General features: G+C 50.2%; 1 protein-coding gene across 12 annotated transcripts in view; it reads left to right on the forward strand.

Annotated features, from left to right (window-relative positions):
- Window positions 1–27493, forward strand: part of MACF1 (microtubule actin crosslinking factor 1) — a 247192-nt gene that overhangs the window by 44642 nt on the left and 175057 nt on the right. Inside the window, exon 1 of one of the 12 annotated variants that reach the window (XM_030539248.1) lies at window positions 24576–24809. The exons of the other annotated variants lie outside the window; for them this stretch is intronic. Coding sequence (XP_030395108.1) covers window positions 24707–24809 — 103 coding nt within the window. The 5' untranslated portion in view covers window positions 24576–24706. Of the gene's footprint in view, window positions 1–24575; window positions 24810–27493 lie in introns of those variants that run through there. 12 annotated transcript variants of the gene reach the window in all.

Here is a 27493-nt window from a genome sequence, read left to right on the forward strand (position 1 = left end):
CTAGCAGGATTGCCGGCCGGGGGGACTGCAGGCGGAAGGGGTGGGGAAGGGCCGCCACTTGTTCTGGCCCAAAACCCCACAAACCCCTAATCCGCCTCTGGCTGAGGCTGACAGCAACAGGAGGCATTGGTGGTGGTTTGTGTTGTAACTGGGATCTCGTCCACTAGACTCTGGCTTGAGACCCTTGAGCCAGTTTCACAGAAGCCGCCAAACAGCCTGCAGATGGTCATGACTTTGTTGTCGCGAGCTGGATTTGACCCAAGGACTGAGAGGTGAAAGGCTCCATCTCTCCTGCTCGGGTCCCCTTGCATGGCACTTTTTTATCCGCTTTCTGAGTGGGATCTAAGGTCACAGTCGAACCTGCATGTTCTTCAGAGCGAGAGCTGCTGTTCTCCTCCTCCTCCCCCCCGGAGGGGTGATTCAAGTGACAAAAGAATTCTTATATAAAATGTGTCCTCTGCCAATCTGCTGCTTTCAGTCCTGCTGCAATGCTCCTAAATTTTCTGTGCCTTGTGGTGCTGGAGAGGGGTCAGAAAGGTAACTGGTAATTTCTGGTGAGAGTCACTTGCTCTGTTTAGGTGTCCTCATTAACCTGGAAGAGGAGACTGCTAAATGCTCGGAGTGATGCTGGAGGGGGCCAGTAGCAGCTTCCCTCTGCCATTCAGGGTTCTGGGATGAATCTGCTGTCATTGCTTTGAAGTCATGGGTGATGAAACCCCCCATCTGTTCTCTGGCAACAGCACCATATGTTCAATATGGTGTTTTCTTTACAAGCCTAGTTGTCAGGCACTGCAGAATCCTGCTTTCCCCCAGACCCATCTCTGTGCAGAGAGAGAATAATAATACCTAGACCAGCAGATCTCAGAGCACCTGGCCAAAGGAGATAAGTATCATTACCCCCATTTTACAGAAGGGGAAACTGAGGCACAGAGCCATGAAATGACTTGCTCAAGGTCACCCAGGAGGCCAATGGCAGAGCTGGGAATAAAACCGAGATCTCCTGAGTCCCAGTCCGGTGCTCTACCCGTTGGACCAACAACATCAGCTACTCATACCAAACAGTTACTTGGTTGGACTTGCTCCTTTTGTTTCCAACAACTCATCTGCTCAAAGCTGACCTTCCAGAAGTGGCCCTCCTGTGATAGGCCTCAGTTGTGTGTCATGCTCAAGGCTCGGGGTAATGGGTGACAATAGCACTGGTTAGTTTTGCACGTCCTGGCTGCAAGCGAGCCTAGTAATGTGATGGGCCGGCCGCGTGGCTGCGATTGTACATGGCAGTGATTTGGAGTGCCGAGGTTTCTTAGGAGTCTCTTGCTCATTCTAGGAGTGTGAAAATGGGGGAATTGTGAATCCAACATGAGGAGGGTGTTCCTGGGTCTGCTAATAGCTGTAACAGGAAGACCTATCCCAGGAATCGGCAACCTTTCAGAAGTGTTGTGCCGGTAATACATTTTAACGTTTTTAGAAGGTCTCTTTCTATGTCTGTAATATATAATTAAACTATTGTTGTATGTAAAGTAAGTAAAGTTTTAAAAATGTTTAAGAAGCTTCATTTAAAATTAATTTAAAATGCAGAGGCCCCCGCACCGGTGGCCAGGACTCAGGCAGTGTGAGTGCCACTGAAAATCAGCTCGCATGCTGCCTTCGGCACCTGTGCCATAGGTTGCCGACCCCTGTATCTGATTGGAGAATAAAGGGAAGTGATGGAAGCCTCATCATTTGGGCACTGACCAGCAGGCTGGTTGAAGCACTAGAACATCGTAGGCAGTGGTTGCTGCAGTAACCTCTTGGGAACTGAACTGATTCACCCATTCGGTGATTTCTGTGAAAAACATTTTCTTTATCTTAGTGCCTTAGTGGAGGGGGGAAAAAGGGAGCATGAAATCCTGTGTGTCTGGGCCACTCTGATCCTGACATGCAGCGAGAAGTCACATTCTGACTTGGCACTGAATTCAGCCACTGAAAGCCCCAGGAAGGGAGCAGTGATGCTAGCAGAGCGGCTGGCAAATGGGGAGGGGGAAGGGGGCAAGAGAGTGGCAGGGGGCAGGTCAGGCCATCTCCCCTGCGTCTGGTGTTCCCATCAGTGTTTACGTTGGGCTGGTCATGTGATAGCTTCCTCGACTAGGAGTGCTGGTCCTGGGGCTGCATTTGAGCTGCCCAAGGTGCCTGCGAGTGATAAGAGGTCTGAGCTGGAGATCTCTTCCAGCCAACAGTGGGTGGGGCCCTTTTTTCTCTGAAACATGGCACGCAGTTCCGGCTCTTTCTACCCCAGCATTGTGTACTGGTGGGATTGGGCGTTATGCAGGAGTGTCGAGTATAACCCCCATCTAGCGTTCTGACTGGGGAAGAGCGGGAGAGAGCGAAGCGTGAATTCGACTGCTTGCTGCGTCTAGACGGATGCCGATGCCCATCAGCACTGGGGATGTGCACCTGCCATATCCTGGCTGGCTGGCTGCTCCATCTCTTGCTGTCACCCATCACCATAGTATCTGAGCGCCTTTTGTGTAAAAACAGGACAAATAGTTGATGCAGGAAAAATTCACCTCGTGTGACTGAGGAAGGAGCTGAGTCACTTGCTTGGTGTCTGGTATTTTGGACTGAACCTAACAGATGTTGCCTGTGCCACATTGGGTGTTTTCTTTTTTGTGGGGAGGCGATAAAGTGATGGGGGCTTGCATGCAGGTGGAGGTGAAATCTCAGAGTGACTTTGAGCTTTTATTATTGTTTATCCAGCATTGTGTGGGTTAATTTCCATCCTTCACAGGCCCTGGAAGGTGTGAGCATGCTCCATGACAGCACTCTGCAGGCTACTGTGTTCCTGGCAGGGTGCTCACGGTGTCTTGGTTCCAGAGAAACTTCTGTGATACTCTGGATCCCTGGTGTAAATGCTCCAGGTGGGGAGGATGTGCGCACCCTGGAAGGGTCTGACTGAGCCCTGCAGGAATGTGCCATGTTCTGGACTGGGGCAAGGGGGACTGGATCTGCCAGTGCCGCTCTAATGAATGTTGCTGCACTGGTGCTCGGACAAAACAGGCAGGGAAATGTTAGCAACCAGATTATTTAATTTGTTTTTTAATGGGGATTAAGTTTCTCTGCGGGAGAACGGCTCTCCAGGGAGCAGAGATTTCAACTCTTTTTATTTATTCTCAAAATCCTCGCTGCCATGACACTTCAAGGCCTAGTTCAGAGAGGAGCTGACTATAGCAGCTGGAGATTAAATACAGTTGAAAATTTGCTGTGAAGTAATAAGTGACGCCCAAGCTGAGCAGCACATGCTCAAAGGGGGCACGTTTCTGCTCCTGGAGAACGAGTGTGGAAAGAACAGGACTTTCCATTTCAATCCGGGATGATGTAAGAGTCTGAAGCTTTAACTGGCATCTCTCAGTCAGACGCCAAATGTGCAGGTGCCCTGCATTTAGGGAACCCTTTCTGAAGCCAAAGCTGTTACGTACTGTGTATGCAGAACTGATTTTGCCACTTCTGGGACGCAGCAGCTGTTTAACAGTGTCGCCACACACCAGCGTAGGACGCGAAGGGTATGTCTATACTGCAGGCTGTGGGACCTGGCCTTATGGACTCGCTGGCTCCAAGCCCATGTTTGAATGTCTACACTGCATTGCGAACCCAGGGTTACAATTGCTGGACCTGGGTCCCACAGCCATGCTGGTGCATACCTATAGTGCTACGCAGACCTTCTGACTCGGGTCTGCAGCTTGACCTGTGTCCACACTGCAAAATGATGGGGCTTGGACTCCAGTCCCAGTGGGACTCAGGCTCTGACCCACCCACCAACCAGTCCTAAAACGTGGGCCTTAATTGCTTGCTGACCTGAGTTAGACTGATTTGTGTGTGGATAGAATGGGGCTTGGGCTCAAACCCAAGTCGCAGTCCAGGCTTAGTGCACAGTGTAGACATACCTGAAGTGAAAAAGAGCACAACATTCCAATCAGTCACAGATGCAACAGGATTTGGCCAGGCCTTCAAGTTTTGACACTTGCTCTTCTAAGAGTGGCCTGCTTTCTTTTGTGATTCCGGTGCTCCTTGCTAGCCTATTGGTTCAGTACTGACTCAAAGGGAAGAGTGCCACCTATTAAAGCACCTGCATCTTCCTGCAGGTCTCCCACTGAAATAGTAACCAGGTTGGACACTGCTTAGCTTCTGAGGTCTAATGAGATCACAGCTCAAGGTTTTATGGATGCTTCCAATTGATCAGTAAGGGAAAACAAGAGCCCACTGGAGTGCGTATGTCTCTTTTGACCTCCCTTTCAGGTTGGCGCTTAGCACATCTTGCATCCTGAACAGGTTTCATGAATGTTGTGAATTCTCCCCCTTGTTGCTCTACCCTTCACTTGAAGATCAAACCCTCTGCTCGGTCCCAGTTTTAGGATTCACGGTTGGAGCTGGTGGAAGGGCAGTGATGGAGTTAATGATGTTCTGCCTGTTATGGGAGACCTTCTGTCAGCTGTCCTTTGTTGGTAGGTCCCTTAAAAACACACATAAGCACACGCAGGCGCATACACGCTCTCTTCACTTGTTACATTGCACCAGGGTTTCCAAACCAACTGCAAGTGCTATTCCTTTGTCTGAGAGCTGGGCAAGGGGAGAAGGTTCTGCTGCAGCTGGAGGATAAAGCCCTTTCCCGGACAGGGTCATCAGCACAAACAGTTGTTGCAGGGCACTGTACTTTGTTAAAGAGGCAGAAGTGATTTTTGACTCGCTGAAGTGCCCTGTGTTTTCTGGCTGAAGTGGGCTTCCTGTGTGGAGCGCAGTGTAAATATACAAAGGCACAAACGCACCCAAAACAAAGTGCAGATAGTTCCCACAAGCCTAACATTTTCATATTTCTTTCGCTGCCAAGAAGTCTTTGGTCAGCGTTAGAATAACAGGCCTGTTTGTGCAGACACCAGGCCTTTTGTTAGCCAGCAGAAAAGGGGGTTTGATTCAAGCAGGCTCGCTCTTTCTCCTGGCTTTCCTGTTTCCTAAGCTCCTGTGGGAAGGTTGCTGTGGAAAGCCTGGCTCTGGGCGACCTCTGAAGATCCTGCATTGAGAGACGCTGCCTCGATATCATGGGGAGAGAAGGAAGCGGCCTGACATTACTTGCCAGTTCATTCACTTGTTCCCTCTCTATCCTCCCTCCACCCCAACAGGGTTGAAAGTGGGACTGTCTTTCTTTGAGATTCCTCAAGCCTACCTGCTCCTGGCAGCCAGAGTGCAGAGGTCTGGATTGGATATCTAAAGCCTTGTCCTCAAGAAGGGGGTCTGGCTTCTTCTCCCCCAAGAAATGGGGATTACGATGCTCATTGGGTCAGTCATGGAACAGTTCAGATAGGACCCGCCAGTGTGAAGGTCCTTGATAGGCCAGAAGGGAGTTCGGGGAGGCACCATTTTCTCTCTATTGTTTGACCTGAATGTGCATTTCTGGACCTGGACAGGAACAGAGATGCTTTGGGCTGAGTTTGTATCAGTTTCCCCATCTTAGTTGGCCGCATGGCGGAAGCAGCAGAGTCCAGCGAGGGAGCTGTTAACTGAACCTGGTGGTGATCTGTCTTTGTGCTAATATTCTGAGGCTTGGGCTAATATTCTGAGCACAGGGCTGAATGCCAAGAACTCCCATGTTCTAACCCTGGATCTGGCCCTGACTCCCTCTGTGGCTGTGAACAAGTCACTTCTCTACTTTTGCATCATTTTTTTCCATCTGGGCCTGGCAGGGGCCTGGTGGGGATTAATTGGCCAATATCTGCACGGTGTTTTGAAGCGCAGATGCTAGATCAATGCTAAGTAGTAATATCTTTGTTACGGTGTGGATTGAAAAGATGGGAGGTGCCTCTGGAAAAGTCCGGTGCTTCCTCCTTTTCCCTCCTCCAGGAGAGATATTGGAGCCAGCCACAGTAGCAGAAGCACAAGGAGAGCTGTGGGTGCCCTATGTGTGTTGTTGTGCACATGTGTGTGGCACGGCCTCGTGCAAGTGGGTTCTCAGTGCAGCCTCCTGTGGGTCCTTTTTTGCTCAGCAGGACGGATGAGCTCACAAACCCCACAAGTGGGAGCATTATTATTGTAAACTCAGTTAATTGAGGCAGGAGAAGCTATGCGGAAGCATTGAAAACAGCACAAGTGGCTGGTCTCAGACCTCCTGCCTTCCACAGAGACCCCCCCAAGCTGGCAGCTTTCGAAGCTCTGGTGAAAGCTGCGATTAGTTTCTGGAGATCGAGGCCTCTGAGAGCCACACAAAGGATCAGACTTTGCTGCCGCTTTCTCGGAACTTAATTAATTCCCTGTCAGTCTGCGTCCCTCTTGTCTCCAGATTCTGGCACTACCCTTCCCTCCCCCATCAGCCTGCATATTTCTGTATTCCTCTGTGCATCCCGAGCTCCTTCACTCTTTCTCTCTCCCATAGCGTGCATCTTGCTGTACTTCTCCTCCACAGCATGTTCTCGCCTCTTCTTGCTCACTGTCATCCCGCATCTCTGTATTACTGTCTGCATCCAGCCCTCCCTCCTCCTCTCTCTCACTCCACGTCTCCCTCTGGGTCCAGAGCTCCTTCACTTCTTGGCTGTCTCTTTTTCTCTGTATCCCTGTGTGCACAGAGGACTCCCCCTCCCCTTCTTCCTCAGCTCAGTTCATTGGCTTGGAAGCCAATTTCCCCTGATCTTTTTTTGTGATTCCAGGGAGTAGATGGTGACCTGGGGTGAATAGCCAGGAGTTCCTTCATACTATTTGATGGGCACACACACCACGTGACCTCCTGCCAGCTCGAGCATTGTCAGATCTAAGGAAGAAGAGGAGGCTTGGGAGATACAAAAGGGCTTAGGAATAAAGACTGAACTCCTGCATCAGCAGAAATCTAATGGTTCTATGTGGTAATCTGGGGTGCTGCAGAGCTCATTGAGTTTGAATCCAGAAAGGGACCATTTGCTCATCTAGCCTGGATTCCTGTGTAGCGCAGAGCATTACATTTCATGCTGGAGGGTGAGGGTTGAGGCCCCTGCGATTTCAGAGGGGACCCACAGTGAGATGACCATCCTGCATTTCTCCTAACCCCTGTGCAGCAATCCGGGATGGTGCAGGGTTTGTGGCTAGGAACAATTTGCAAGGCCGTTGAAGTCCAAGAGAAGAAGACCCAGGTTCTGGCTTGGGAGAGGTGCAAGCCATATGCAGGGATCCTGGAGACGCTCTCTGTGTTGTGTGTGAGGCACGGGTGTGGGAGGAGGCACTGCTGTGCCAAGGCGGGGTGAGCACTTGGAGGTCTTTGGGCAGTGACTGACATTTCATTTGCAGAATGTTTTCCCAGTGGCTCCCCTCGAGCACCAAAGACGTTAAAGCTCTGAAAGGAAAGGACGGGTAGGGAGCTGCCTGGGGATAAAGCATGCTGGCTCCGAGGTCTGGCCTTGCACCAGGTCTGTCATGGCGCTGCGCTGCTGCGGGGAGTGGAGCTGTTGACGCTGAGACAGCCCCTTGGAAGCCTAAAGAATCTAGGTCACGGAAAAGCAAGTTTGCCCAAGAAAAGGAGGTTTGAGCAGCTTTCTGGCACCTCAGGGGATGTTGGCTCCTCTTGTGTGTGTGCTCCAGTTTACAAGCTGCAGGGTGCTGGGGACTGGGTGAATTTTCCCGACGGGCCTTCAGAAGCGTTCCCTTTGTGTTGCTTTCAATAAGGAAAACAGGGCCCTGACAAGTTATTTTAATACTTCCTGTGGCTGTGGGGTCGCTCATGAGAGGGATGACTAAGGGGAAAGCACTCGGAGAGGTGAGCAGCTGTCTGCAGGGAGAGTTATCCTTATACTGGGAGGGTAGGCACCTTCCAGGGGAAGAGAAGGCCGTATTGCAGCCGTAACTGCAGAGACCCCTGAGGGGGAGTGATGCATCCCCAGTGGGGATTTCTGGAAGTGGTTGGGCTGTTGCAGCCTTTCACAGCCCTGCATGCTAGTGGGCAGGATCTTCCTCTTCCTTTCTAAGCCGCTGAGAAGGCGGGTGGATTTGTAGTGGTTGCTACTATCCCATGGCTAGCCATGCTGCTCTGTGTGCCAAGCTAAGCTATGGACGTCACTGGGCTCTCTCCGGCTGCATGGCCCATTACAGGTGCTGCCTGGTTATATGTTCTCTGGGTAGAATAGGAAATACAGCCAGTGTTTCCAAAGCTCATTTTCAGAAGCTTGTCTGGCCAATCCTTCCCACTTTTCAGGCTCCTGCCCCCCTGCCTCTGTGAGATCACAAGCTAAAGAACAGGACCATCCAGACAGCTCCAGTCTGGATTTCACATTCCCATAAACCTCTCAATTGGAAATCGTCATTCATGTGCTTAGGGATTTCTCCTCCTCTTAGTCCTGTGCATCCCAGATATGTAGAACCGTTGTAAATTCCCCTGCTGGAGGCTTCAGCTGCCAGCCCTGATTGCGAATATTCTGGCTGTCCTGAAAGAGCGGCCAGCAGGACTGTCCCCCGGCCATCTCCACGCTGTTCCCGGAACAGCCTTCTTGAGCTGCTACACCAGGCCACACCCCTCTTCCTGTAAGTCTCAACCACATCTGCCATGGGCCTCCACAACAAAGAGCTCACCAAGGGCATCTGTGTGTGTACCACAAACAAAACGCAGCACGGGCCAGTCATCCTGACGCCTTTGCTCACGTGCTGGATACCTTCCCCCTTGCCTTTCTTTTGTATCGTGTCCTTTAGACTGTTAACGTCTTTGGAGCAGGATTCTGCCATACAGCACCTACCCTAACAGAAGAACCAGTTCCCACTCACTCTGTAGAGAGCCGGGAGGAGACATTGAGATGGAAGTCGCAGTGGGCAGTGCTTGAAGTGTGTGGGGGTCACGAAGGGTCACAGGCCCGGCAGCGGTTCTTTTAAATCAAGCCGGGTCGCGGAAGGGTGCACTTTATGCACTGTCTTACCAAAGCGGTTGCTCCAGATTAAGAGCGATCTCCTACTTTTTTTCAGACCACTTTAAGCACTGGCAGTGATGGCCAGTATGGTACATTTCCAGTGTGGCCAGACAAAGGCCAGGCACTTCAACCTGGTCGACCTATTGGCATGAGACAGGACACAGGTGTCACTGGGATTAAAGACTGTACAAGCTGATATCTGCCCAGGGTAGAAATCCCTCCTGGTCTTGACACTGTCTCCTTCTTAGGAATCCCGAGAGCTCCCTTGTCTGCTCTGGCTGTCCAGCACTGTTGCTGCCGGAGTGGTCAGATGAAGGGTTAACGGCAAGTTTTGTTTTTAGAGAATGATTAAGCCGTGTCCAGGTGGTGGCTCAGCTTTGCTGTTTGCTTTGTGGAATGAAAATCATCAGGAATAATGTTTGTTTCCAGCTTTAACACAAACCATTTTATCTCTCCAGCCCTGGGCCGCCTGCCTTCCCTTTCTTTTCAGCAGCAAGGTGAACCTCGTTGGAGGGCAACGCTGTCCTTCCACATCCCTTTGTGGCTCAGATCAGCCCTGTACTGGCTGTTTGTAAGTGGTGTGGGGGCTGGTCTCACACAGGTGTGCTCCGGAAGGTTAGCCGGAATTGCGGCAGCTGGAGGAATGTGCGGGAAAGACGTTGACTTGTTGTTACACCATCATGCAGAAATCAGTTTCACTTATTGCTTCATTTCAGATCCAGCCCAGGGGGTAACGGCCACCAGGAAACTGTCCCACAGGAATCCCTTTGCCCTGCTCTGGGAGCCAGCTGCCTCTGTACCCCAATCTCCCAGTGCCCCCTCGCACTGTGATAGCTCCAGACCTCTTGCCCCCTGAGCCGTCTCTGTCTCCCTAGTGAGGGTTAGAGCAATAGAAAAGTAGGGCTGGAAGGGACCTCGAGAAGTCATCCAGCCCCCTGCACTGAAGCAGGACCAAGTAAACCGAGATCGTCTCTAACAGGTGTTTGTCCAACCTGTTCTTAAAAACTGCCAGTGTGGGGATTCCACAACCTCCCTTGGAAGCTTGTCCCAGAGCTTAACTAATTTTCCTAATATCTAACCTACATCTCCTGACCTACAGATTAAGCCCATTACTTTTGGTGCTACCCTCAGTGGACACAGAGAACAGTTGATTCCCATCCTCTGTGTCACAGCCTTTAACATATTTGAAAACTATTATCAGCTCTGCCATCAGTCTTCTTTTCTCAAGACTACGCATGACCAGTCTGTTTTTTTTAATCTTTCCTCAGAGGTCAGGTTTTCTAAGCCTTTTATCATTTTTGTTGCCCTCCTGTCACGGAGTGTGGGGGAGTCCGGCCCTGCACCCCTCTTCCTGGGACCCACAGTGACTCTCGGCCAGCCAGTAAAACAGAAGGTTTATTGGACAACAGGAACACAGGTTACAGCAGAGCTTGCAGGCACAGTCAGGACCCCTCCACCGGGTCCTTCTGGGCTTTCAGGGTGCTTGGATCCTAGCTAGGATACCCTGAATTCCGCCCATCCAGCCCCAAGCCCAAACTCAAACTGCTTCCCTCCTGCCACTCCCTTCCTTTGTCCCCTTCCCGGGCAAAGGTGTTGACCTTTCCCCTCCCTTACCTAGCTCAGGTTACAGGCTCTGGCATCGTCCATCCCCTAAAGTCCTCCCCTGCTCTCCCACTCCCCACACAGACAGTACCTACTGCATCACACCTCTGCTGGCCACTCTCCAAATCTTTCCTAAAGTGTATTGCCGGGAGTTGGACACAGCACTCCTCCATCTGATGCCTCACCATTACCAAGCAGAGTGGGATGATGAGCTCCTGTGTCCTACTTCCGACACTGCGGTTAATACACCCCAGAATGATGTTCACCTTTTTCGCAGCTGCATCACGTATTGACTCATGGTCAATGTGCGATCCACTATAACCCGCAGAGCCTTTCCGGCAGCTCTACTGCGTAGCCAGTTAGTCCCCATTCTGAGTTGTGCATTTGATTTTTTTGTTCCTCAGTGAAGTACTTTGCACTTATCTTGATTGAATTTAATCTTGCTGAATTCAGACCAATTCTCCAATTTGTCAAGGTTGTTTTGAAGTCTAATCCTGTCCTCCAGAGTGCTTGCAACACCTTCCAGCTTTGTGTCATCTCCAAATTTTATAAGCATACTCTCCATTCTGTTATCCAAGTCATTAGTGAAAATATTGACTAGTCCTGGACCCAGGAATGACCCCTGTGGAACCCCACTAAATACACCCTCCCAGTTTGACAGCAAACCGTTGATAACTACCCTTTCAACCAGTTTTACACCCACCTTACAGTAATTTCATCTGGACTCACAATTCCCTAGTTTGCTTATGAGAAAGTAAGGTGGGACTGTGTCAGAAGCCTTACTGACATCAAGATATGTCACATCTACAGGTTTCCTCTGTCCACTAGGCCAGTAATGCTGTCAAAGAGGAAAAGTAGGTCAGTTCAGCATGATCTGTTCTTGACAAATCCATGCTGGCTATTCCTTATGACACTATTATCCTCTAGGTGCTTACAAATTGATGGTTTAATAATTTGTTCCGGTATCTGTCTGGTATTGAAGTTATGCTGACTAGTCTATAATTCCCCAGGTCCTCTTTGTTCCTCTTTTAAAAGCTAGGTTCTGTGTTTGCCCCTCTCCAGTCCTCTGGGACCTCACCCGTCCTCCATGAGTTCTTGAAGATAATTGCTAAGAATTCTAAGATTGCTTCAGCTAGTTCCTTATGCACCCTAGGATGAATTTCATCAGACCCTGCCAACTTGAATGCATCTAACTTATCTAAATATTCTTTAACCTGTTCCTTCCCCCTGATAATTGTGTTGAATATCTGGTCCCCATTAATTTTTTTTAGTGAAGACTGAAGCAAAATAGACATCAAACACCTCAGCCTTCTTGATGTCTGTTTTTAGCTCTCCATCCCTGCTTATTAAGGACCTACCCTTTCCTTCATATTTCTCTTGTGTGTCTACATTTCCAGCTTGAGGAGAGACAGCTGCACTCTGAGCTAGCATGCTAAAAACCGAAGTGTGAGTGGTGGGAAAAGCTGACCACCTGAGCATGTGTCTAGATAGTCTCGGATGGCATCGTATTTGGGCAGCTAGCCCTCCCCCTGCTCGCGCCGCCCCGACTCCGCTTCTGTATTTAGTGCACTAGCCTGATCAGAGCTAGCACATGTGTCTCTTTGAGCTGGAAGTTTCAGCTCCAGTTCGAAGTGTGGGTGTAGCCAGAGTCGCACTGGCTTACCTAAAGGTGGGCTGTTGCACTGATGTAGTTAAAACAATGCAACATTGCACCTGTGTTTAAAGCACTGCAGTTCGTGTGTGTGTAGACTGGTCAGTTTCATGTTGGAAAGGGAAGTCTTTTAAAAATATAATCATTATTTTGGTGCCAAGCAGCTGTTGAAAAGAGGAATTGATGCTAAGTGTGTCCGTCCTTATTTCCAGGAATTTCCCTGACAGAGTTCCTCTGCATTCAGGTTTTTTTTTAATATTGACCACCTGTTGGACAGCTGGCAGGTTTAGCTCTTATTGTCTGAGGGCTGGTGTTGCTGTTCAGTTCAGAGCATGGTGGGCTGCTCAGACCTGTGGGAGGGAGAATTCACTGTGTGGTGCTTTTAAATATTTCCTGCTGTGGAGGGTGTTTTGCTTTCTACCTGGTTGGCCTTTGCTGGTGGAACTGCAGCCCTTCCGCTGGCCCTGTGTAGGGATCCTTGCAGTTAAACATTCACTCCTAATGGTCTCGCAGTGGAGTAGAACATTCAATTTAAAAGCTTGCAAGCGGTTAGTAAAAAATGTCTGGTGCCTCCTGAAACGGTTTTTCTTCTGCTCCTGCCCAGTCCTACCTAAAGCAGCAACCAGAAAGAGTGTGGAGGCAAGTGAATGCCTTGCAGCTTGGATTTTTGCTGAGAAGTGCAAAAAGTCGTGAGAAGCATCATGGTTTCACAAACGCCCGCAGTTACAGCCGGGCCAAGGTTCTGAAAGAGAGTCTGCATCTGAGCCCTGGGTCTGCAAGGGCACTGCACCGAGGTGCATAATTCCCATCTATACTGGGAAGAGCTCCCCCATCCTCGCCGTTAAAATGTGCTTTTCTACCTGTAGCTTTGGCTCAGGCGGTTGTAGCGATGAGGAGAACGCTAGCATGGCAAGGCCTCTGGGTGTTCTGCACTCTGTCATCTAATGTGGTTCAGAGCAGGTCTGCACCACACGGTGGTCTCTGGCACCTTAATGAAACTAGTGCTTCAGTGTTGGTGCTGTCACTCGGACAGAACTAGGGGTAGCAAATGTGTGTGTTAGGCATTTATTCCAGTGTAAGGCTGCCGGGAGAATGCATCTGGAGTCGGAGGTAGGCCACACCTTGCTCCTTTGCGCTCTTTCCTTTGTGTTTGGTAGGTGCTGACATAAGTAGAGGAAGACAGCATTTTTGTCTGTGCATGTAGGAATTGGTGATTCACCTGCAGTAAAAGGAATTTCAAAGAGAATGCACTGGTGGGTAGCTGCCAGACTAGCAGGCCCCAAGGGAAGCGCTAGCCAGGGTCCGCTCATCTCCTGTTTAACAACATAGATCATAGGGAATGTCAGCTTTGTTCTCTTCATTTTCTTTCCAATAACTCCCGGTATGGGTGCCAGGGGTGGTGATGGCTCACGTGCCTTGGAATGGCTCACAGTCCTGTCTCTACTTGCAGGAGGGTGTAGTGTGTGTGTCAGAGAGAGCCTGTGTTTGTGCCAGATGGGGTGTGTGTATGAGAGAGAGAGAGAGCCTGCTTTTCCAAGGGTGCTTTGTCTCTTGTTCATGGAGGTGTCTCTTTGTCTTGCTAGCTCTGGCTGCCCCATTGTTTACCTGTTTCTAATGACAGTTGCTGTGGAGGTGCGGTGTTTGCCTTTACTCATGTTTAGTTACTGCAGCCTACTGAGATATTTAGAAGCCCAAGCCAGAGGGACTCAGCTCTGCTCTGCTGACACGGTCCAGGGCTGCTTCCCTCAGCATCTCTGCCTGGGCCGTGGCAGTGGATGCATGGTCCTGGGGATAAAGCAAATCCCAGCTGAGTCTGGTACCTCAGTCTTGCTGGCTGAGCTTCCTTCCTCATTCCCACAGTGCTAACTAGAAACCCTGAGGGCAGCTGGGTTACCGGTCTGCCTCAGGATGAAGTCTACAGGAGTGGAGAGGTGCAGTCATGCAGGGAAGAGATCAGATTCCAGGGCTTTTCATGTGTGTTAGTGAAGGTTTGGGGTCCTGGAATGGGTCAGGTGGTCGGGTTGCCATGTTGGTGAATTATGCAGAGAATTGATTTTTTTTTCTGTGCCTGTGTAAGGGGTGTGCTTCTGTCCAGTGACCCCTGAATGTTGAGGGGTAAAGCCCTGAAAAACACAACTGCCCCAGGCTGCTTTGTTTCTCAGGCTTAACTTGGCCCTTGCTTGCTTCCAGGGAAGGCTTTTGAGAAGTGAAATGGTGTCGCTCTTTTAGGATGAGCTGGGCATTCCTGATCTCAACTGGCCCTTTCCATCCTGTGTCCCTTGGTGGTTCTGACCAGCTGCCGTAAATGGCAGAGACTCTCAAAATACCCCAAACTGGCCAGAGGAGAGAGCTATCCAGGGAAAGAAAAGAGAGGCCCTTTACGCATGGGAAGCCTGCTGGTATCTCCAAACCGTGTCGTTCTGTCCAGACAGTCATAAGTTACATCTTCAGTCAGCGCCATTGCAGTGTCAAGATTAAAAAAGCCCTGGGGGTGTGGAAAAGATGCCGGAGGAGAGCTGAGTCAGGAGACATGAGTTGGATTCTGCCCTTGTGCTGGTGGCTCATCATATAGTGGCTGCCCACGGCCCTTCCTGTGACCCAGGCTGGCTTTCTGGAATGAAACAGGAAAGCGTGTGTACACAGAGGACCGGTTACAGGGATACCTGGTAGCACCTTGGGAAAGCAGGAGCCATTGTGGTGGTTGTTTGAGATGCAGGCTTTTGCAAAACACAACATCCTGCATTAGATGATTTTGTTTAAACGGCTCCCTCGCAAAGATGCCAGACTGAATGGTGAACCGAGTATTCTCTGGGCAAGCCGTGGAATGACTCAGCTGTGTGTGATTCCTCTCCATTGTTCTGTGTAGTGAAATCCCCCTATCATTTGAATACAGCAGTATCCGTATCATCGCCGCCTTCCCAGCCAAGGGACAAGAATTTCCCTAGTGTATTCGTGGCTGGTTTTATGTTCAGCATGACACGCTGGAGGAGATGGAGCCTTTTTCTATAGTCTGGACTGGTTGTGCTTATTGAAAAGAGCCGTTGTGTTCCCAGGGTGCTGCAGAATTGAGATCAAGAGCTGAGGGGGGGAGGAGGGGTTACCGGAGTAACTGGGGTCTGGCTCTGATGGGAGCTGTGCTGCAGCCCCTTGATCATCTTTGGTGGGGTTTTCTTTCCACCTCCAGCCATTTAACATGCAGCTCCGCTGCTGGCCAGGCACCAGCCATTGTGCAAATGTGTCAGAACTGGAAACTAGGCTGAATCTTTCGGCTTCTGTGCTAGTTCTGGTCTCCCTTGTCACCATCCAGAAGCAGGAGCTGTTGTCTGGCGGTTCCCCTGAATCAGAGATGCTTTGGGTTTTGGTGTTTCTGCCGCGCCACCTGGCGGCCGTGGGAGGGAATGCGTGGAGCGCGTGGGTATTGGGATCCCTTTCTGTACTGTATTAATGAATATACATTTGTTTACATCTCATTCTGTGCAGCATATGAGGGAGGGGGATGGAGTCCGGGGCTCCTGCACCCATCAGGTCTGGGGTCACTTCCTGTGTCTGACACTAGGTTGGGCGGGAGCCTGCTACAGCTGCCTTGGGCTGGGAATGCACTTGGATCCCTTCCGCATGCAGCATACCGGACGGGAAGTGAATCCGCTGCAGCCAGAGGTTGGGGGCAACGAACTGCTTGCAGCAGAGAATGTGGTTTATGGAGAGAGCTCATTACAGCTGCCCTGGGCTCGAGGGAGTATGTAGACCAGGAGTCGGCAACCTCTGGCATGTGGCTTACCCTGGCAGGCCGAGTCAGTTTGTTTACCTGCCACATCAGCAGGTTTGGCGGACCGCAGCTCCAACTGGCTGCAGGTCGCCGTCTCAGGCCAATGCGGGAGGCGGGAAGCTGCGGCCAGCACTTCCCGCAGCCCGCAGCACTTCCCGCCTTCCCCATTGGCCTGGGACGGTGAACTGCGGCCAGTGGGAGCCGTGATCAGCCGAACCTGCTAACACGGCAGGTAAACAAACTGGCCTGGCCTGCCAGGGTGCCTACCCTGGTGAGCCGCATGCCAGAGGTTGCCCGGCCCCTGATGTAGACCCTTGTTACAGCAGCCCTGGCTCCTGGGGCCATCCTTTGGCATGCAGAAAGGTGGGCAGAGTGGCTTAGGGGCTATGGAACATCTGCCCCCTCTCTGTGTGAGGGGCTGGGAGCAGAGCCCCTGTTTTGTCAGGATAGTGATTGTTTTCTGGTTGCTTTGAATTGCTGGCAGGCGGCTTCCCGAGTCATATAAGGAGATATGATGCTGCGTAAGCCGGCAGTTGCTGCGGGAATGCGACGGGGAAGCATTACTCACCAGGAAAACACACAGGAAAGAGGGAAGACTTGGCCTGAGCTGCACACAGTCTGGCCTGAGCCAAGGCCTGGCTCTGCTCTGCTCTGGAATGGAATGGAAAGGCTGCACTAGGTCAGGGGATTGTTCAGTGGAAGGGGAGGCTGGTGGTTGTCTGCTCTCTCTCGAGGGCACAGAGGAAGCTGTGCTGTGAGGGGACCGGCTCTTGCAAAGACCGACAGTGGGTGAGATGGCAGCATAGCTTAGGCAGCGGTGTAGCATACGGTTCTCTTTGCTGGTATTCCCTTTCCTGGCTGCAGTGCTGCCGTCTTGTGGCGTGGATGTGCTGGCAGTGGAGGCCAAGGGGATGATGGGAGCTGGGAGGAAAATTAGTCTGAAGTTAGGCTCCTATCTGTAGAGATTGTTAATGTCCCCAGTTTGGATGTACTGGTCCAGTGATGGCTGAAGCCTGGGATACCTGGTCAGCTGTCCCAGCCTCTCCCTGTAGGCAGCACTGTGAGGCAGGGATAATGTGGCTGGGCACAGGCCCCCTCCGTAACTGGACTGCCGTCATCCCCCGCTACAAGCTGGAAGTGTCTAGGGGTCAGAAACAGTGATGTTAGAAACCCAGGAGAGCGCTGTAATTAGCCGTGCGACATGCTGCATGGTCTGGTGGTGATGGCGGTGAAAGAGGACTCTTGAGCTGTGTTCCCATCTCTGCTGCTGCCTCAGCATGTGGCCTTGGACAAGTCTCTTCACCTCTCTGTGCCTCAGTTACTCCTTCTGTAAAATGGGGGTAATGTGACCTTCACCCGGAATTGCTGCTCTGTTAAACCCTGTGCCGTACGCAGAGGGGCAGAGCGGGAAATGGGTTTGTCTTGTGTTTGTGCATGAGACAAGGCCCTCATTTGGGAGCGTCCCCACTGGCTGTTTATGTTAGGGCCTGATCCAAAGCCCATTGAAATGAATGGAAATGCACCCATTGAATTCACTCGGCACTGCCTCAGGCCCTGGTCCGTAGGGGATGGATGGGAGGCAGTGTCGTGCCGTAGACAGAACACTGGACTGGGGCTCAGGAGGCCTGGGTTCTGTTCCCAGCTCTGCCACTGGCCTGGCTGAGTGAGTCATGTCACAGTGCCGTGCCTCAGTTTCCCCATCTGTACAATGGGCAGAGTGAGACTACCCTCCTTTGTAAAGCGCTTGAAGAGCTAGTGATGAATAGCACAAACACAGCAGTTAGGGGTGGCTGTGGTGGTGGTTTGTGCTTGTGGGGTATATGTCCTCCTTAAAAGTCCAGCCCTGGGTCCCTTTGGGTCAGAGTGGGACTGGTGAAGCATGCTGAGGTTCTCCGATGAATGGCGGTGTTTTCAGGCAGAGTAGGATTGGTTTTCGATTAATCACACTGCATTACGGATGTGTATAATGATAGAATTCAGGAACCGAGCCAACGGTTGCAGAACACTGTATAGTATAGAATACTTCACCTAGGACTAGCAGAGGGAGAAATTAAGAGATTACCCATGGAGAAAAAAGATGTGTTGCAGCTGTGGCTTGAAAATCCTTGGGGAGTAGGGCTACAACAGGGGAGAAAAGGGGCAGCTGGAGGACAGGGCGCAGTAGGAGGGGCCACATTTGTTAATGTTGGTTCTTTGGGTGAGATGGGGTTCTGCCTCAGGGAAGGGATATGCAGGGTATAAAGTAAGCTATCAGGCCCTGCTGAGAAGCACAGGACCCTTGTGGCTATGACCGTGGTGACAGAACCCAGCTGCGGCTCCTGGATTGGTTTGCATTTGGAGTTTGCTCTGGGCCTGTTTTAGACAACGCTTACAGTGCAGAACAATCCCATGTGTGGAGTCAACATCTCTTTCTCGTCTCCTCGGGTTCTTGTTTCATTCTAAGATGCACATTCTTCCCCCATCCATTTCCTTTCCTGTAGTACAACCGCCGTCTCGGCCTGAGAAGCTGCTGTGAAGGCACCTAAACTTAGCTGTCTGTTTTTGTATGTGTAGAGTGGTTTCCATGGCTGGGCGGTGTAAGAAGGGCCCTGTCTGGCATGGCTCCTATCACTACCACCGTCCGAGTGCTACTGCCGGGCTCTGAATAGTGCCTGGAGTGTCCAGCTGGCATTTCCGGAGCCTCCTGAGCTGTGACAGCGCAGTGAAAGATAAGATTTCTGTGACTTCCCAGTATTTCCCGCGTCCTCCTTGTCCAGATGCGTCACCCGCAGCCAGATGAATTACAGCCCGTTATCGGTTTCTCGCAGCAGCCAGAAATGCTTGAAACTCGCTTATGCTGAATGCAGTCGATATTTTTATTTTATTAAAAGAGAAAAAGGAAATGGAGTTAAATTGAGTGGAATTAAGTGCACTCTGGTCCTTTCACTCAGCTCCATGCAGTACGCCCGCTCCAGACCTAGCCCTGGTGAGCCGTGCTCCTGATAACCAGCATTGTCCCTCTCTCCAGAGTCTGCAGAAGAGTGCACTGCCCCCTTAAGGGCATAACTCATTCCTCTGCGCTGCGCTATCCCTCCCATGCTGGCTGTAAGGACATGGATCAGCTGAGGCAGGCGACTTGCTGCAGGCTCCAAATAAAGGACACAAGGGGTTAGCAGATTAAATGTTCACATCGACTGATATGTCTCCTAGGGCTGGTCCTCCCTCTGAGACCCTATTGGCAGCTCAATCAGCCTGTCTCTTTCAAATCTGGCCTGGTTGTTCCGATGGGGCTGCAGTGAGCTGAGATAGCTGGGTCGCTCCAGAAACATAGGCGCTCTGCCTGCTGCAGGGGGACAAGGCAGCATGGCTGGAGGATCCAGGACTTGAACTGGTGCCCTTCTGTGCCCTCTGGCGCTGTGCTTGCTCAGTGCCATCTCTGCTGCGGGTGGCAAGGCCACTGGGGAACTGGAAGTGGCTGGGGGTGGCATAGCACACAGTATCTACTTACTGTTTTGTCTACATCCCTAGGTGCTGGAGCAGTTAATTACACACCATAGCAAAGAGAGAGAGCTCTCCCTTCCTGCAGCTGGCTGCCGCCTCCCTCCTTTACTCCCTGCATCCGTTACCTTATTGCTTCTGCTATTGTCCTTTTCTCTCTTATTCCCTCCTCCATCTTTCCCTTTCTCTTCCTTGCCACCTGGTCCTTCCCTACCTTTCTACTCGTGCCGCGCTCTGCCGTCCTGTACGTTCTCAGCTCTATGAGTATTAAGCCAGCGTGGCCCATTCTCACCGTTTTCATGTGAGTCTCACATTTGGTGTTTCTTGGAGAGCTGCAGCTGGTCACATGAGAACCTCCGCTTCAATCTGTTTTTAAAAAAGTAAATTTCTAGGCCTCGTGCTTGCAGAGAAACACTTGAAAACGTGACCCAGACACTAGACGATGAATAAAAAGGACCCACCGGGGGTTATTTTGATAAGTATCAGGGCTTTTAAGCCAATGTCATGATTTTGGCCTGTCAGGCTCAGATTTTGAAAAGCTGGGGGTTGGCAGTCCGGTTGTTTGTGAACAGTGCCATAGGGATGCACACACATGGGCCCTAACTCAGCCCGTGGGAAGGCCTCCTAGAAGTCTGTGCAATTTTCTCCATTGCGGCCTTTTCTCTGCATTACACAGAGTGAAATTCTGTTGACGTGATAGCTGTTTCTCTGCCGCGCTACTATTCCAGCTGTTCTGGTGGGATCTTATGAGCTTCCTAAATTCTCCAGGTATCTCCTTTGTTCCCTACGGTTTGGACTGCGGACTCCGTCACTCTCAGGGACGTGGCGTTGTATGGAACACCGTTGGGAGGGACGTAGATGGAGCTCAGCTCTTTGGAAGAACAGAACCTGGTGGCTAGAGTTGTCTTTCATTTCTCTCACTGCACCTGCCTTTCCCTCTTTCCATTTCTAGCCTTTGGTGAGCACCTTCCCGTTCTGTTTCTCCTCTACCAGGTGCCAGAAACTTGCCGTTTCCAGTCCGTATGGACACTCTGCTCTCCTGGGCAAAGAGAGCACTGCTAGTCCTGGCCAGGTGATTCTGTAGCGTAATTACACCTGCCTGAGGCCAGGCTTTTTGACCCAGCTGTGTATAAATCAACAGGAGGTGAGAGAATTGCAGGGGTTTCTTAGATGCATCAATGTTGCTGCTTTCGGACACTTGCCTGTCACGTTGGACAGCTGCTGTGTGCCTGCACCCATTTTGAGCCTTAACTGTAGAGGGGGTCCATCAAATTCATGTTTAAATCGTGTACGTCAAGGTGCACACGCTTGTGTTCCTGTTTTCTCTGCTCTCTGTCCAAGAGACTGACAGCATCATCCAGACAGTGCCTTGATGAGCACCGTCTTCCTTGCCCACTTCCAGCGTGGGGTGATAGCAACGCGAGAGAGCCTAAAACAGCTCAATCTGTGTAGTTTGGCTACGGCAGAAAAAGGGACACCCAATACCTCGGAAGTAGGAGGTGGGAGTAGCATCACCAAGGAGGAAACGGGTTTGTTTAGGGTGGCACAGAGAGCTAGCAGTAGGCTGGAATTAAAGCTACAACGTAGACTGCAGATGAGGAAGACTTTCGGACAGGTTGTTCCTCCGAAAACACCCAGCACTGTAAAAAAAGGACAATCACAGACACTATGGAATAGCCCATCTGGGAGTGGGGAAGCCCTCTCTCTTGGGATAGTTGATGTCAGACAGAACAAAGCTCTAGAAAACATCCCACAGCAGGAATGAACCTGTTGCCCCGTGGTGGGTCTCCACATTAAGTGGGTAGGAGGAGGTGAGCCCACGTTTTGATTCAGGGAAGTTCCAAGCCTCTAACTCATGCAAGTCTCCCCGTCTCTGTGTTGCTATGTATGACTGAAATGCTGCTACTCTGTGTAATACAGAATAAGGTTTTTCCCGGCTGTGGCAGCACAGTGAGGTTTTGAGGTTGAAGTGCTGTTGGGCTGGCCGGCCTCTGGCCTTGCTTGAGGGTGTTATATTGGATTGAGGCTCTTTTCATTTAACAGTTATGTCCAGCGTTGTCACTTTGGCTGATTGAATCAAACCTGAGACAGATTGTGACCATGTGGGAAGCTCTCAATTCTCGGTTTTAGTGAGCAGAAGTTCCTGTCTCAATGAAGTTGTAGGTGAGAGCAGGCTGAGTTAGTGGTTTCATGCACTATTTCCTGCTTACAAAAAACAGGCTTGCATGCTAATGGGGTGGTGAGGGCTCTCCCCTTCAGTATGAAAATTCTTCAGAAGGATCAACTGCTGCTGTTGTCACCAGATCACTTCATTCAAGCTGCATCTCAGAACAGAGCCTGAATCTGTTTCCACCCCACCCCCTCAAACAGAAAATCCACATTGAAAAAGCAATTAGTTGTTTAAAGGGTCATGTGTCCAGTAGACTTTGAAGAGAGGGTGCCTTTACTGGAGTGAGGTTGGAACAATTGGATATCAGAGTGTATGACCATCAACTTGGGGGTGGGAAACTGAGCTATATCCCAGAATTGAGTCTTTTCTCTCTGCCTGTACTTACAAAGATTAATGATCTGTGAGAGTTTAAATATTGGGGCATCAGGATTTGAAATAGGACCCCGATGTGCAGCTTGTTCTTGAGGATGGGCTATTTGGGATTCTCTGTCCCAAATAGCACCTATGCAAAGCGAAGGAGCAATGAGACCTCAAGTAACCACAGCACATTGTTAGATACTAACTCTTAATAGAATGGTAGCCGGGTTAGTCTGTATCAGCAAAAACAACATGAAGTCCTTGTGGCACCTTAGAGACTAACAAATTTATTTGGGCAAAAGCTTTTGTGGGCTAGAGCCCACTTCATCAGATGCATGAAGTGAAAAATACAGTAGGCAGGTATAAATACATGAAAGGATGGGGGTTGCTTTACCAAGTGTGAGATCAGTCTACCGGGATAAATCAATTAGTAGGATACCAAGGGAGGAAAAATAACTTTTGAAGTGGTAAGAGAGTGGCCCATTGCAGATAGCTGACAAGTGTTATCCTACTGTTAATTGATTTATATCGGCAGACTGATCTCATACTTGGTAAAGCAACTCCCATCCTTTCATGTATTTATACCTGCTTCAGTATTTTTCACTTCATGCATCTGATGAAGTGGGTCTAGCCCACGAAAGCTTATGCCCAAATAAATTTGTTGGTCTCTAAGGTGCCGCATTTTTCTTAATACAATGACTTCTGCACAGAATGATGCGTCTCATTTTGCATTCATGGCAAATTGGACATCAGAGAGACTCAGTTAAATGCTAACTATGGTCAACTACTAAAATAGCTGGGAGCGCCATGACTAATACAAGAGTTAAAATGAGGCCATGTGTGCTCGTTCCCATATTGCTGCTCCAAACTGGAACCTTTTATCCAAACGCTCTTCCCTCTAAGCCTTTCGTGGTCCAGATAAGATGGAACCTAGATCCGGACGGAACCCGACTTCTGGTGTTGCAGAACCAGAATCACTGCAGATTCTGTTACAGAGATGGAGGAAACCCCAGCTCTTATCTGAAGCCCTGCCCGGAACTTTGGGGTTTCTGATGAAACTGAACCAAGATTGGAACCTCGCCCTGCTGGTACAACCCTAAAGCCTGATCCACCTGTGTGATTTTGCAAACCCAAACTCCAGTCTCTTTGGCCCATCGCTATAGATTGCATTTCTTCCAGTGGTTTCCTCTCTTCTCCATCTGTTCCCTATTGGGAAGCTTATCCAACCAATCTGGGTAAGTGGTCTGTCCCCATTTTTATTCGTGGAGAGGTTTAACACCAGCGTGGTGTGCTCTGTATTTTCCTTCCTGGTTCATATATCTTTCTGGAAGTTGTCCCAAATGTACAAGATTAAACAGGAAATGTGTGGACTGCAAATGACTCCTCCAAACAATAAATCCCCCACGTAAAACTACAGCCTGTAGGTTAGTTCTCTCTCAGCTCATTGTCCAACCTTGCGCTGTGAAAGGCACCATCACTTCTACATAACGGATGATGAGGGAGAGGGGTCCAGTGGATGTGCGTGAGAATTGTAGGCAGAAGTGAGGAACAGTGGAGTGCCAGGCTATACAACCTGGTATTTTTGTGTGCGCATAAGAACTTCAAATGAAGCAGCAACTGCTTCACCGCTTATGTTACTGTTGCTTGGAGCAGGATGTCCTGACACTAAAATTATCAGATCTCGGTTGTTTCCTGTTCATGTCCAGGAGATGTCCTTGAAAGACGCAAACAATCTCCAGTGGGCTCCAAACCAAGTTATTTGAAACAATGGTGCGCTGTCTCATAACTTGCCTGGCACCGATTTCAGATGGCGAATCTGCCTGGTGACTGGGAGTAGCCAGTGCAAACAAAGGGTGCAGTGTGCCTCCATTGTTTTTGAAAGATACCAAACTGCTACCTTCGTTTCTGAATCAGCTGCTCCTTGTTCAGTGCTGGCCCCAGAGCCGCAGCAAACTGAGTTTGTCCTATAGCCAATTGGCGTGAGAGAGTTTATCTTTAAGACAAAGGTTTGGGAACACGATGGGCCAAATTCAGTGCTGATGTAAGCAGAGTGCAGTTCCGTGGAAGTCAGAGGAATCGCCCTAGCCTACTCCAGTGATGGAATCAGCCCGATGCCTGCTTTCAGCACGCCTGGAAATGTTTAAAAGTGATCTAATAACGGTGTGTCCTCCTGCTTTCTCCTCTTGAACTTGAGTCTCTGGTCCAGGAGAAGGGACAATTTCTGACAAGACCAATGAGACAGGCCTCGGGCCTTAAAGGCTGTGTCCCCCTGGCAGATGCTGCCCACTGTTCTGGCAGAGTCCCTCCTCTTTCCCTGGCTAGGCCCGTGTTCGGGGAGAGCAGGCATTCCAATGGACTTAGGTATGGGAATTTAGGAGCATGACGTCCCTCTCTTGAAGGGGGGTTGAAGTCAGATCACTTCAGCACGTCAGTGGATGCCAAGGAAAGATGTTTGAGTCAGCCTGACACTCGCTTTCTCTCTCCCTCTGGCTGTGCCCTGTGTGGAGAGATCTGGAGCTTTATCTGATACTTCAGCTGTAACTGGGCCTGCCTAGAGAGGGGGAGAGGGTGACGGGCTCTGGAGCTCTCAAGAGAGAGAGCTGCCTGGTGTAAACCGACAGGAAGTTTCTGTAGTTACTGCGGGCGATGGCTTTCTGTGAGCTCCACGCCTGCCTCTCGCTGCCTTTCCCTTGTGCTGCTCGAACCATGCAGCTGTAACCTCAGCAGAAAGGATCTTAGAACCAGACCCAAAGCCCAGGGCTTGTGGAAACGGGACGGAGGCCCCAGGTTGGGGAGAGGTGACAATGCCTCTTTTGGATGGGACCTTTCTGCCACCCACGGTCTTTGTTCTGAGTCACGTTCTTGGCATCGCTGGGATCTTGTACTTGAGGAGACGGAGGAGAGAAGGTACCGTTCTTCCTGCCCTTAGAGTATCGGGTTCATACCTCCCACCTCCTGCCTCCCTTCGTCACGCTTTGGCTGGGAGCAGAGTCCAGGAAGTCCCCCGAAGTGTGAAGGGGGTGGGTGGTCATGTGGCATGTGCCTGCAGGAGGGGCAGAGTGAGGAACCAAGATGGCTGTCGTCCACTTGTTAAAGGTGTACGGATTTTGTTCCTTCCTCCAGGTGGTGATTCCTGCTGTCATTTGAGTTCTGCAACCCTGTGTGGGGTCCATCATCATCTGGGAGCCACAGCTTTAGTACAAGAGTGCACACACTTTCCGTACTGGCTGCTGCTTCTGGTCTCTCCCAGCACAGAGAATTACTCTGAATTTCTCACTTTCTGTTCTCTTCTCCCCTTGAGAGAAGCAGCATCTTCTCCTGCCGTGGGGTGGAGTCAGGGCTGGCACTGTGTGAGTCCAAGCACAAAGAGGACTAAATAATTGTTAGTAAACTTTCTTCTGGTCTCTTTGCTTAGATGTGAGAGGCGCAGGAGAGGGGGTTGCTTGGAAGCACTTTGAAAAGAGTGAGGGTCTCTGGGGAGCCTTGGTGTGGAGGGGGTGGATGGAGAGGGAAGGGAAGGGGCTGTGGGGGCATGCTCAAAATTATCAGCAGCCAGTTCTGTGCCAGGCTCTTCCGTCATTTTCCTTTACAGAGAATCTATTCCAGAGCCCTTTGTTACAATAGAATCTACGTTTGCATAGAGCACAGTCCTGTGGTGGATGCACAGCTCTGGCAGGACTCCCGGTTTTTGGTCTGTGTTCGGCCACTGACTCACTGTGCAGCTTTGAGGCTGCCTGCCGCAATTTCTCAAAATAGGGATTATGTGTGCCCATGTCAAACAGCCATGAGGATTCATCAGCTGATGATAAAGCACTTCGGAAATGTAAAGCCTTAGACAAGTGCTAAATATTATCCTATCTTGCACTTCCACACTGTCCTTTTCACTCCAACCCAATCTCTTTCTTTCTGGATAGTTTCCTGTTTTCTCTCCCCTCCAGTCGGTATCTCTGTCTCCCATCCTTCCCCCCACTCCTTCAGCTTTTGTTCTTGCCCATTTATATTTCTTACCCCTCCAAGGAAATTAGGCTTCCTCTCTCACTTGCTGTGACATTCCCCTCTGGTGTCGTCTGGACCAGGAATCTGCTAAGTCTCTGCAATCCTCGACTCTGGGAGCCAGCCTCACCCTGCTGTGCTGTGAGAACCCCCACTCCCGGGCTGCTCACACATAGCCTCTGGCACGTAAGCTGTTCCCAGCTGCTTGCAAGTGAATGACACCAGCCAATGTCTCCGATCTCAGACACAACCCTAGGAACCTCCATATTGCAATGTCCAGTTATGCCCACTGGATGCTGCAAGCTTATATAAGTTTGTCAGTTTAACACAGAAATTGATATGTACCAGGCTTGTTATCCCAAGGGGAATCTCTGACATACTGCAAACCAAACGCACTGCTTCAGGTAGAACAAACAAACAGATTTATTAACTATAAAGGTAGATTTTAAGTGATTCTAAGTCAAAGGACAAGAAGTCAGATTTGGTCAAGTGAAACAAAAGCAAAGCGCATTCTAAGCTGATCTTAACACTTTCAATGTCCTTACAAACTTACAGGTTTCAGAGTGGTAGCCGTGTTAGTCTGTATCAGCAAAAAGAACAGGAGTACTTGTGGCACCTTAGAGACTAACAAATTTATCTGAGCATAAGCTTTAGTGGGCTAAACTCCACTTGATGAAGTGGATGCATGCAGTGGAAAATACAGAAGTTTCTTACCACAGGCTGGCTACTCTTCAGCCAGGCTCTCCCCTTTGATCAGTATCAAGGGGTAGCCATGTTAGTCTGTATCCACAAAAAACCCCAAGAAGTCCAGTGGCACTTTAAAGACTAACAGATTTATTAGGGCATAAGCTTTTGTGGGTAAAAAAACCAACTTCTTCAGATCAATGGTTCAGTCGCTTGGTGGTGGTGGTGTCTGTAGATGTAGGCAGAATATCTCTCCCTTTTATCATGTCCTTTCTTCCCTCCTGGCTTTGCCCACCCCCCCTTCAGAGTCAGGTGAGCATTACCTCATCGCAGTCCCAAACTGCCCAAAGGAAGGGGTGACTCCCTCCAGGCCCTAACCCATTCTTTTGTTGCTTGGCAAAGCCAGTATCCGTTGTTCCTGTGAGGTTGGGCCGGGTTTGTCCCATCCGTGCCCTGACGAGGTATGAACTGTCTCTCTGTTCTTGGAGAATTTTTGCCTGGGCTTGCTTTAAGCCACGAGGATACATTTTCAGCCTCACAACTATATACATGAAATTATAATCTATGACCTCACAATAACATTACTGCAACAATTACTATAACATCCATGCTTAGTGCATTATGACACCCAACCTGACAAACTGCGTTGGATACCCTACAATTATTTTATAAAGATGAGCATGGGGGTGTAGGATGTTCCCCCAAGGTACAGAGCATCACTCCTACATTCTCTGCAGTCAGCATGTCCAGGAGGCAACCCAAAAGGACTCCTCCCCACACTCTGGGAGGTGGGGAAGAGGCTACCTACCCTTCCTTGTTCCCTCTGTGGCTACCATGTCCCAGCTGTTTGGTGATCTCTCATGGGCAGGTCACCAGGTAGAGCAGTACAGAGAACAGTCCTTTACCTGCCTGGG

Source organism: Gopherus evgoodei, chromosome 20 (assembly GCF_007399415.2).
Source record: "Gopherus evgoodei ecotype Sinaloan lineage chromosome 20, rGopEvg1_v1.p, whole genome shotgun sequence".
NCBI classification, from domain to species: Eukaryota; Metazoa; Chordata; order Testudines; family Testudinidae; genus Gopherus; species Gopherus evgoodei.